The following is a 12,134-nucleotide window of genomic DNA, read 5'->3' on the forward strand; positions in this document are numbered from 1 at the left end:
CTTTTGGAGACTGCAGTCATTGCATTATCACATTTCCTATAGGTATTAGTTTAATGTTATTCTAAATCCAGTATGATGCCTACTAATAAGTAAGTTGCTAGCACTCAAACAATTAGCCTTATGTAACTGTTATCCACATCCTTGATTATTTACATATTTTATTAAGAAACCTACTTGTCTGTTATCCTAACACCCTGTTTTGCCTTCAGAAGGGAGCACACCACTGTAACCACTTCCTGTGCCTAACCTGGTTAGGTGACCAGTGATGGTGGGCTTAAAAAGATAAGGTAAATTAGGAACTGCAGAATCCACGGGGATACACCCCTGTGTGCTATGCATCTCAATTTGATTGTTTCCAGCCAGTCTCATTTTCAAGTGTAGGTAGAGAAAATATCCTAGCATTTGTAACCCTCAGTTTTTGTTGCGATGTTCTTTGCACTAAACTGTAAGATTTTCAGGGCAGATCTCTAAGCAGATTCCTAATGCAACTAGTGCTGTTCTTAATGTGATGTTATGGCAAAAGCTCTGCTCCAGAAATTAATTTCCGCTGTTCATAAATTTAATAAAGCAGTGCTTGTATTGCACAGGAAATGGAGCTGTCAGGAACTCAAAGGTAAAAGACAGTCTCAAGTTATAATAACAAAAATAAATACTTGATCTTGGGTATGGCAGTTGTGACTTGCAAACCCTTATGTTTTCAAAGCTGGCAAAACCCCTTCTAAAATTAGCTCCTATGAGCAGAATGGGTAAATCACTAATATTTTCTTCACAGCAATATTGTTAGCTTAATAAGGAAAATAATAGTTGATTTGTGAAGGCTTTATTCTTTGTTTATATCTTCAACTTTTAATTAATTTTCGTACTCACCTGGGCTATATCTAAGCCATTTTTGGGGCTGCCTGTCAGCCATACAAGTGAATACATTTCCTTTTCTATTCCTAATTTTACCAGTGTTTGAAACTACTCCACTCTTCCCCTGTCCCAAGTTTAACTTGAAGATCTGGGAGATTCCAGTGCTCATGCTGGCTATTCAAAATCTGATCAAATATCAGAACCTTCTGATGTAAAGCAACAGGCTGCTTTGTCAATAAAATTAAATTTTAAAAGGGGTCATGTTGCTTGGGCAGATTTCACACGAGCTCAAGTGGTTTTTGTTCATGTCACTCTCACAGCATACTGTTGGAGACCAAATGAAGGGACAAGTCCATGCTGGTAGTGGTTCTGAGACAAAGAATCATTTGCTGAGGAGGGTGTGTGTCATCATGAGAGACAGAACTTGGTGAGAGCAAGGGGGTGGAGGCTCCCTGAGCAATACTGATGAACTCTTCCCTGTAATTAAACCTTTTGGAAAGGGAGGGTATTGATGACAGAAGGATGATTGTTGAGGAATACCAGCAGCTTTGAAGAGTTTCAAGATTCTAGCCAACAGTACAATCTTAATAACCATTAATCTCCTTAGGAGGAATCTTCAGAAAGGAAGCATGGTGTCATAAAGCATGGAGTCAGCAAAACCTGCAGTATGTGGGGAAAAGATAGTAACAGCAGGGGGGAGATTGCGACCACTGACCCAATTCATGACCAAAAATATTTACCCCCTTCCCTGGAAGCATTTGTACTAATTTACATAGTTAGCAGGGACAAACCAGAGTAAATTATGTGGTAATTCAGAGGAGATTCCAGAGGTGCTGGGGCTACTAAGTGCAGGCACACAGTGAAGCTTGTGGGGCTCTCTCTTCATACCAAATGCCCTGTTAGCTGGCCCACCCCTGGTAATCTAAATTTTACTCTAGTCTGTCCTCTTTTTTCTTCCTAAAATCTTAATGTAACATCTACTGTGAATTTTCCCAGCTTGTGCACCTTGAGCATAAATGTATTGTGACTTTTTATAATCAGCGGATCAGCCTTTATGAGTAATTCCTTCTATACTTCTAATTAAAGCTAATGTTTAAACAGAGGCCTTGAGTGTGATTTAATCTTGGTCCAGCTGAGGGGATCTGTGAATCATTTGCCTTCCTCCTCCATCCTTGGGGTGGGATGTAACACATATCAGGTGTCCTTCCCAGTCTGGTTAGAAATACCCTCCCTATACATCTGCATCTAACTGCTGAGAAATGCCTTATTTTCTGACTCTGGTACAGTAACAGAAGTGTTAGCGAAGGACCTTTCTCAGTCCTCACAGTGTTAAAATTCTGTTTATTTTGCCCATGTTTTCCTGTTGCTGTTGAATGCTGTGTAGCCTTCCCAGAACGCTGTTGGGCACATCTGGGAGCACGCAAAGTAGTTATTAAGTTGGTGAGTATGTCTGGCAAGATGTTATGCAAACACTTCATCCAAGAAAAACAGCCTAACGTGTAGAAAAGGATAAATTCAATTGAATATGAAGAACAGTCTATTTGATCAGTATGAAAGAAAGCTTACTTCCATTTTTGTGAAATGATCTTTATGGACAATAAATACTGAGCCACAGAGCTACCTGTTTTTCTGTTGGGCTTCTTACCTTGTGCTCCAGACCCAGCACTCCAGGTGTGACAGATTCCAGGTATTGTGAAGGGAAAGAGGCCATTTCTCAGAGTGAGGAAGAGGAGGAAAAATGTGGGTGAACTCTTAGGAAGGCATAGACAGAAGTCTGGGAATGTGTGAGAAAGCAGGAAGAAACAGGAAGAAGTGGTGACAGACAGACGTGGAAACCTTTAATTCCAAGCAAACATTCTGCTTCACTGCATGAAGATGGTGCTAGGTGACCTCAAGATGGCTCTTTGCAGCCATCTACTTCTTGTCTGCAAAGAAATGCAATAAGGCATTTGATTTCTCATCTGCAAAGCAGAGCTGTCTTCTAATGTGCTGAGTGCCAATAAAAATGTTCATTTCTCTTACTAGAACAATTTACCGTATCAAGTGTGATGGACACAGTCCTTAGAATAAACTTTTTTCAACATGTTGGCAAACTCATTATTGAGAAAGCAGTGATAGCGATAGATTGAGCTGACACTTCTCAAATGTTCCTGATTCAAATCCCGGGCCAGAAAAAGAGGTGAAATGCTTTTTAATTGGGTTAACAAATTCTTTTTGTTTTGTGCTGTGATGACTCTTGGTGTGCATCTGAACTTCTGATGCCATGTGACAGAGGAAGGCCTTCATCAAACCCTGAGTGGAAGCTGGAGGTTGCCTCATTTTACAAACTGTAATCTGAGGTGTCTTTATTTCCACAAAAAGTTACCTTGTTCCCATGGGGAATTGTTAAAACAGGGATGAACTGCACTTTGGAGTGATGACACCCAATCAGCTGTATTGTTCTGATTGTTTGGTTGCATGCTAAGACATGCCTCTGCATCAACAAAAAGAAAATAGGAACACATCTGGGTGGAGGCCTTCAATCACCTAATTTGAGAAGTGGAGTCTCGCAGATGGATGTTCCCTAGTTTATTTTTTGCTTCTTTAAATAACAGCAACATTGTAATATTTTTTAGTTATTTTCATTTAGTTGCCTTATTTCCCTCCTAATTACTATGAATTTTTCCTCCTTCATAAGCTCATTTCTGCCTGTATTTGCCTTACAATTCTGTCATCACCTAGTAACATTCATATTTTGAGAAGAAGTAGATTCAAAAATAAGATTGTATTTGTGCTAAAATGCAGAGATTGGTTTGTAGACTACACACTGAACCTGGAACTCCTGGGAGGAAAACAAGTGCAGTTTATTAAGTGAACAACCGTGTATCACTGAAGCTTAGTGATACAAACCTTCATTTTTAAACAGCTGCAATTCACCTTCATTTAGTCTTGGCTGTTATCTAGTCACAGTTCTTAGAGAGCAGCTGCCTTTGTTATTCATGGATTATTTAATCCCCAAGAAACTTCTGCAGTTTATCAGTTAATAAGGAGTCTTCTAACACAAACTAGACAACAGGTATGCTAAACATTATTCCAGGCTCCAGTTTTGTGCCAGACGGAAGCTACGTGACTATTTTTGTTTCAGGTACAGTAAACAGCTGTCATTAGCTACTGTTTTCTGTAGAAACAATCTATGTCACCACAAACTGAAACTGACACCCAAATACATACTTTCATCACATTTATGTTTTCTGCATGCAAACTCTTATCTGGGTTAAAATGTGTTGGGTTTTCTTAAGTATCCACTCATGGTTTTATGCAAGCTTTGCAGGATCTGTCTGTGATGCATAATAAGCAAATCAGAAGCATATGTAACACTGGTAGCAACTTCTGTAACATTTTACGCTCCATTCAGAATGAGTGCTTTTCTTGAAAAAGACCTAGAAATTATTACAGAACTGCACAGGATTACAACATTTTTTATTATGTTTATCTATGATAAAACGATGTATATGTAAACTGTTGTTTAACATGACAAAAGTCTTGACAGATTACAGGGAGAAAAAATTCCTGGGTTTTTTTACCAGCTTCCCAGTCTTCTGAAAACTATTAGATTTTACAAACATATCAGTGCAGTTCTAAATACTGAAAATGTTAGAATATTTAAACTTAAAATGCATGTTTTAAATATTTAATCCAAGGAGTGTTAAAGGGACACTGTCACATTCATGACTAAAACTTGAAAACTCTTAACAAAAATAGGCAAAGGCAGTTCTTTAAGACATAGCATTTATCTAGTAGTCAATTTCTTACAATACAAAAATAATTCTAAGACTCTCAAAAAAGTACTTCCAACTGGATTATAGCAGCAGTTTACAAACATGCCCTATTTAGGGCTATGCTCACATAAAGCTCACTTCTGAGCTAAGAAATTATCCCCAAGATTCTGGACAAGAAAAAACCAACAGGCAATTGCTGCCAACTTCAACTACTTAATGAACTTAAGCATGGCTTAATAGGGCATGGAGCATTTTAAGGATCTTGTAGCTGCTACTGAGCACTGACTCAAACACAAATTACAGAGGTCATCTTTACTTAGACATGCCTGTGAGCCTACTCTCAGGAGCTCAAGTTTTAAAGTACAGTAAACTTTGGCTACAGGATGAATAATCAAACTTCCAAGCTGATAAGTGGCATAGCACAAAATGCTAAATCAACGTGATCTCACTCTCCCAAACAACTTTTGTAGAATTTTAGTGACTGGCATACAGAGAGGCAGGGTTTGTGACAGAAGAGGTCTCTCCATCCATGTTACTGCTCGGGATTACCACCACTGCTGTCCTCACAGAAGCAAGGCTGCTTCTGGTTTTATGGCACAGATGTCTACTTTGAAGGAACTCAGTTACTCTTGGGTAATCAGAGACACCATGGCTTCATGTGGACTACTGGTTTAAGATTTACTCCTATGTATTTCTTCAGACATTCTGACTTTCCCACCTGTCACTTCAGATCTGTGACTACCCACTGTGAACCCTTGGTCATCAAAAACAGCCTCTGGACTGCTAAGTAAAGAGCAACACCACGGAGTTTATTCTGGGCCTCTTCATTGGCTTTTTTGCTTCCCATGCTAAGCTTCTGCCTTTCTTCTGGCCAAATGAGTCCAAGATAAAAAGCTCTTAGCTTTATTTATGACAGGAGTCTTCCCACTGATTAAACACTCCTCATGTAATTTACTGATACACTTGGATTCCTCCAAAAAAAGAGACTGTGATCTGAGTGGTAACAGGTCTTGCATTGCTACACCTGTCCTGCCCACTTACAATTTTTCTTCAGCTTGGAGATAGGCACTGCTAACAAGAACTAGGCACATCACAACCTGCAGAAATCCTAGTAAAGAATATATTCAGTAAAGGCAGGAGTGAATTGGTCTGTGACAGCAGAAAACCATTACATAAACATATTTTGTTTCATAATTTTTAGACACAGATGCTTTCATTTTGCAACAGTTTGGTTTTGTTCTGTTTTTCTCACAAGACTTTATACTAATTAAGAAGGCTATCTATTTTCACTCCCCCATAACTTAGAGCCCAAACTTTGGGGTCCTTTTCTGGTTTTTAAGATAAATAGGGAGAAAAAAGCTTCCCTCCATAAAGTGAAATCCAAATAAATAAGGTTTAGCTCCACTAAAACTTTGGAAAAAAATGTTTGCATTCTTTTTAGGGAAGTATGCATACAAAAATAACATCAGACAGTGTCCTTTAAAAAAAATTAAATATATCTATATATATACTGTTAGAATAATGACACAAAATTTAGCCATTTCAACATTAAAATCACACATTCAATTCTCATAAGCAAGTTACAATGTCATTTTGCATTCCTTAATGTATTAAACTTTTTTTAGATGTCAGGTAGTGATAGGACTGCAGTTCACTTTTCATGAAAACCATACACACCAAACACCTCATATGCAAACAGTAAACAGTTTAAGTTACATTCACATTGTGGCAACAAATGTACTGGCTGTTTAATCCAGCACCTGCAGTAGGGCAAGTTCACATTAAAGCCTCATCCTTACCCTCCCACAGAGCATTAACAACCAAGTTACAATCCAGTCACATAAAAATACTCTTCAATGCAAATACAGCCTTTAAGTTTCTCTCAAATTTCCATTTCTCTCAAATTGACAGAACCTACTGTGTACAGAATTTTCTTTTATGAGCTCATCAGGAGAAAAAAAACACACCAAGCAAAGGCTCAGTCCACTTTGTACAAACTAGTCTAACACAGGAATTTATTAGTCCACAAATTCTCTGATTCCTAATTTCCAGAGCTGTAAGCAAAACAGAATGAGAGTGCTCATTCTTGCTCCTCTGTCATGGGGCAGCAGGCATCCCCTGCACTGCACCAAGAAGCATGAAAGGCCCCACCAGCCCATCTGCTGTTGGATCTGTATCAAAAGATACAGATTTTGGGGTAAGCTGATAGATCTATACATTTTCCATCAGGGAAGTTTGGTCTATAGCATTTCTACACACTAGTGGGTTCTAAACCTGCCAGACAGCTACTCTGCAGGTGATGAGTGGTGCAGCAGACACTGAGCAGGTGGCTATGGCTGCAGATTGGCCCTTATCTTTTTCTGAACCCTGTGCAGGTGTTGCTGTGACCTAATGGTGCTGCTCCCAGCACACACCAGGTCTTAGCACAAGCTGTGTGAGGCCAAAACCTGAGCAGGACTTGAATCACAGAATTCTCACAGCTGGAAAAGACCTCTAGGGTCATCAAGTCCAACTGTCGACCCAGAAAAAAAAAAAACACTATTCCCACTACAGTGTATCCTGAAGTGCCAAATAGTGGGGTGAATAGTCACAAATTTAGTGCTACATCAACAAGTTTTCAGGCATGAATGTAAAACCTCTTATTTTGGCATACATACATCTGTCAGATCATAACAAAAATAAATCAATATATCTCAATCACAAAATGTGCAAACGTGCTCTGAATAAAATAGAAAGAAAAATGCTAGGTTTTGCTAAAGCTACTAGCTTATGTACTTTTTATAAAAATAGGAATAGAGTGGGGAAAAAAATAGGGAGAATTTTTTCAGCTTATCTGTACCAGTTTACCACCTTTACTAACGCTTACTGCTTTTCCTTGCATCAACATTTCCACAAGCCATTTGGTTTTCCAGTAGGGAACAGACCACACCAAAAAACAAAGTCACTAGGAAGTGACTCTGGAATTTGTGACACGGAGAGCTATGCTCGCCAGGGACCTCATGGCACAAGTGGAAACCTTGTGACAAAACCCAGCTTGTGAAATGTAGTTGGAAGCTAACCGGTACAGCCTTTCTGCCCCAAATATGTTAAAATGCCCAGGGAGTACCTTTTCCACCAGACCTCTGTCCACCAACTCCATGAGGCGCTGGCAGCTTGCAACGTAGTCACTGATTTTGCTGTAGGGCAGCCAGTCGATCATGGATCCATCATACACCACATCTCCACTGAACAAAATCTTCCTGTCTTTGTCGTGTAAACAAATGCTGCCTCTCGAATGGCCAGGCATGTGCAGGACAGTAAGGTCTCGGTCTCCAAGGCTGATCACATCCCCTGCAAATGTGTTATAGAGGAAGATATAAGCATTTGTTGTGTATATTGACTGCCACAAATAGATTACAATCTCCCCACACTGCTGTGTTTGTACACGTGTCCACAGCAGTGCCAGGGCGGCATTTGTTTTCTTGTTGAGTGCCAAAAACACATCTGACATTACTGTGTTTGCCAGATATGGTAACAGCACAGGCTTAGGCTGTGTTAGTTGAACCTACTCTCAAAATAAATGTGAAAACAAATGTGAAACTAATGTGAAAAGAAATGTAGTAAGAGAAAATAAAACAGGAAACAAACAAATATTGTTGGTCTCCTTTTAAAGTGTGCAAAGTATTTCACAGTTGTTTATTATCATTACACTCTCACTTAATTCACCTAGAATTGCACTGCTATTAATTTTGAAAGGCAAAATCAAAGAATCATAGAATCACAGAATTGGCTGGGTTGGAAGGGACCTCTGAGATCATCAAGTCCAACCCTTGATCCACTCCCCCTGTGGTTCCCAGCCCATGGCACTGAGTGCCACATCCAGTCTCGTTTTAAATATCTCCAGACACGGAGAATCCACTACTTCCCTGAGCATCCCATTCCAATGCCTGATCACCCTCTCCCTAAAGAAATTCTTTCTAATGTCCAACCTAAACCTCCCCTGGCACAACTTGAGACCCTGCCCTCTTGTCTTGCTGAGAGTTGCCTGGGAAAAGAGACCAACCCCCCCCTGGCTCCAACCTGCTTTCAGGAATGACAGAATATGAATTGCTGGAGAAGAAACCCAGGCTGGACTCCACACACTTTTCATCTCATCCAATCACAGATATAAAAAACAGAACTTCCTTAAAATAAGGTCATATTTTTTTGCCTGCTTAAATATGAATGTTTTTCTCATTGTACTAGCCACTGAACTGCTACTTTCAGCAGAAAGTCAGTCTGGGGATGGAGAAGAGGCCAACTAACTCTGATGCCAATTTTAAATTCTAACCCCAGCTTAATTATAAATATGCAAACCCCATTATTTTGCAGGTGGTAAATATGTAAACTTTAAGGCTGTGTAGGGAAAGAAGACCAACATATTTACAACCTCCTCAGAAGCTGCTGCTCTAAATTATATGAAACAGCTCTAAAAGAAGTTACATCCAGGCCATCATAAAATGATGCTTGAAACTGTAATACACATTCCAAGCTCCCAGGAGAAGCAGCAAAAATTACCAAAACTCTATTGCTCTAGGAATCTTAAAGTTGCAGGTATGTCCCACACCAGAGGCAGGCACAACACAAATTTACTAAAGACTCTGCAAGCCTTAAAGTATTTAAGGCAGATCTTTTGGTACAGGGCCTGTGGTAGTCAGATAAGGGCTGCTGACAATTCTAGAAGAGCATTTGGAAATCATCCAAGAGCTAACATCTGACTATGCAACAGGAGTTTCTTAGGATCTCCAAGTTTGAAGAAGCAGCTAATTTCAAAATTATCAAAGAGAATTTTTATCCAAATTATTTTTCAGGGAGATGTTGTGAAGCATAAAGAAAGAAACTTGGGACTCTTCAGAAGATTGTGCAGAAACTGCCTGTGTTAGTGAAGGAAACAACAGTGGAGGTGGTGATGCTAATGGAGAAAAGTGTTATAGTGGGTTTCAAACTGCCCCTGGCACTGGAAGGAATATGAAAAAACAGAATATGGCATCCAAAATTTAAAAAAAGGATGTACAGAATTTAAGAAAAAAGTAACTGGGACAGCTGAAGGAAACTCTGAGTCTTAGAAGACTCAACTAAGAAAACAGTAAATGATAAGGCAGAACACAAGTAAATACAATTTTAGCTGGAAGTGGCAAAATGAAAAGTGATTGGAAGATCTGTTAAGATTAAGGTAGTACAAAACCTAATCTCAACAAATGAAGCAGTCAATGTACAAGTAAAAACTGTAACAGAAAATTGCCTGTGCCACATTCTGTGTTTTCAGCATGACTGGATATCCGCCTCCCTCAGCAATGACACATCCACCAAAAACTCATGCCTTTTCCACACAGTGTGTCTCAATCAATACTACTTTAGACACTGATGTTTCTCTGACAGCAAGCATGACTGCTCTTTTACAGGATTATTTTAAAAAATAATTCCTCCTTTAAAAACAAAAATACATATAACAAACTTCTGTTGGTTTGCAAACTCACAAAACAAATCTCATATTCTTCACAGCACATATTTCAATAAATTGCTTTGTTCTTTACGCTGCTGTGCCTGTTTATTTATAAATAATAAAGAGTCACCAGATGCCAGAACTGACTGACATGTTAGAATCCTAGGGCTACACCTGGGGTGCTCAATTAGACACTGCAATTACTGTTGAGTGATTTTCATTTTAAGGGAAAAAAATCCTGCACTAATATGCAAACAGATTAGGCAAGCACAGGGTATTTTATGCATCATTCTCAATCCCTGACACTCTCATGGTAGAAACAAAAGTTTAACCCACAGGATCTCTTTTTTTGCTTCAGACCAAGGAGCACGGATGGGTCGTAGATTCTGCAAAGTGGGTTGGAGAGACTGAATGTAAGTGAAAAAAAATTAGTTTAACTATTACCCTACATATGTCTATATTTATATATTCACTATAGAATCACAGAATTTTCAGGGTTGGAAGGGACCTTTAAGTTCATTAAGCCCTGGGAAGGGACACATCCCACTTGATGAGGTTGCTCAGAGCCCCATCCAGCCTGGCCTTAAAAACTACCAGGGATGGATGGGGCTTCCACCACCTCTCTGGGCAACCTGTGCCAGGGTCTCACCACCCTCATGGGGAAGAACTTCTTCCTAATTTCCAATCTAAATCTCCCCTCCTCCAGTTTGAATCCATTCCCCCAGTCCTGACATCCTAAGAAGTCCACTACTGACATCCTAAAAAGTTCCTCCCCAGCTTTCTTGTAGCCCCCTTCAGATACTGGAAGGCTGAAATAAGGTCTCCTCTCCAGACTGAATAACCCAACTCTGTCAGTCTGTCTTCACAACATTATATATGTGCCATAACATTATATATGTATCCGTACAACCTTGCATACAGAAAACTCCCACAAGGGGGAATGGCTTAGAACTGAAAGAGGGAAGATTTAGATTGGATATTGGGAAGAAATTCTTTGCTGTGAGCGTGCTGAGCCCCTGTCCCAGGTTTCCCAGAGAAGCTGTGGCTGCCCCATCCCTGGCAGTGTCTCAGCCCAGGCTGGATGGGGCTTGGAGCAGCCTGGGCTGGTGGGAGCTGTCCCTGACCATAGGAGGGGAGTTGGACCTGGATGATCTTCAGGTTCCTTTCCAACCCAAGTTGTTTGGGAATTCTGTGATTACAAGCAGTATGACCACAGAGGGAAGATCCACATACAAAACGCTTGTTTGGGGTGTTTGGGGTTTTTTTTGGTTTCGTTTTTCTTCTTTTTTTAAAGTCACTTTAGCTCAACCATTAACACTAACGTTAGCTCCAAAGGGAACACCACCACCACCCCCAATCCCCGGCCGCTCCTTACCCTCCTGCAGCAGGCGGGTGGGCCGGACGGGCGGGACGCGGAACTGCCGGGCCCTCCAGCCGGGCCGCGGCGGCCTCGCCACCTCCCCCTCCCACAGCCAGGTGACAGCCTCGTAGTTGTCACCCCGCAGCAGGGCCGCCGCCTCAGCGCTGTGCACCGCCACCTCCTCGAAGTGCTGCAGCCCGCCCGAGTGGTCGAAATGGACGTGGGTAGCAACAGCCAACAGCGGCCTCGGCCCGGACCCCTCCGTCTCCGTGCCCAGCAGCCCGGCGTCCCGTAGGTAGTCGGGCAAACTGCGCAGCCCCAGCCCGGTGTCGATCACCACGTCTCGCTGCGAGCCCCGCACCAACCAGATGTTCGCCCGGTTGCCCGACTCGTAGAACCGCTCTTGGATCCAGAAGATACCGCCGCCCAAGGGCTTGTGCGCGAACCATTCCAGCGCCGACATCGCCCGAAGAGCCGCTCCACCGACCGCCCCCCCGCCACTCAACACGGCCGCGGGCGGGGCGGCACCGGGACCTGCCCACTGCGGCAGCCGCGGGCGGAGCTCGGCGGCGGCCGGGTGAGGGAGCTGGGCAGCCCTGAGGGGCGGAGGAGGGAGAGGGAGGGCTCTGAGGGGCGGATGAGGGAGAGAGCCCGCTCTGAGGGGCGGATGGGGGAGCTGGTGGGCTCTGAGGGGTGGATACGG

General features: G+C 41.8%; 1 protein-coding gene across 1 annotated transcript; it reads right to left on the minus strand.

The window, feature by feature from the left end:
- Nucleotides 1–4,296: 4,296 nt before the first annotated feature.
- On the minus strand, nt 4,297–11,949 carry MBLAC2 (metallo-beta-lactamase domain containing 2). Its single transcript, XM_008492146.2, has 2 exons — nt 11,447–11,949; nt 4,297–7,940 (listed from the first exon to the last, which is right to left on the minus strand). Exons 1-2 carry the CDS (start codon nt 11,892–11,894, stop codon nt 7,555–7,557), a joined length of 834 nt encoding a protein of 277 aa, XP_008490368.2. The 5' UTR covers nt 11,895–11,949; the 3' UTR covers nt 4,297–7,554.
- Between the last annotated feature and the right edge of the window lie 185 nt (nt 11,950–12,134).

The sequence above is a fragment of the Calypte anna genome, chromosome Z (genome assembly GCF_003957555.1).
Source record: "Calypte anna isolate BGI_N300 chromosome Z, bCalAnn1_v1.p, whole genome shotgun sequence".
NCBI classification, from domain to species: domain Eukaryota; kingdom Metazoa; phylum Chordata; class Aves; order Apodiformes; family Trochilidae; genus Calypte; species Calypte anna.

Coding starts and splice junctions, on each gene's coding strand:
- MBLAC2 (XM_008492146.2), bottom strand. CDS start 11,894: ATGTCGGCGCTGGAATGGTTCGCGCACAAGCCCTTGGGCGGCGGTATC. Junction 7,941..11,446: donor CACCCGCCTGCTGCAGGAGG/GTAAGGAGCGGC, acceptor ACACATTTGCAG/GGGATGTGATCAGCCTTGGA.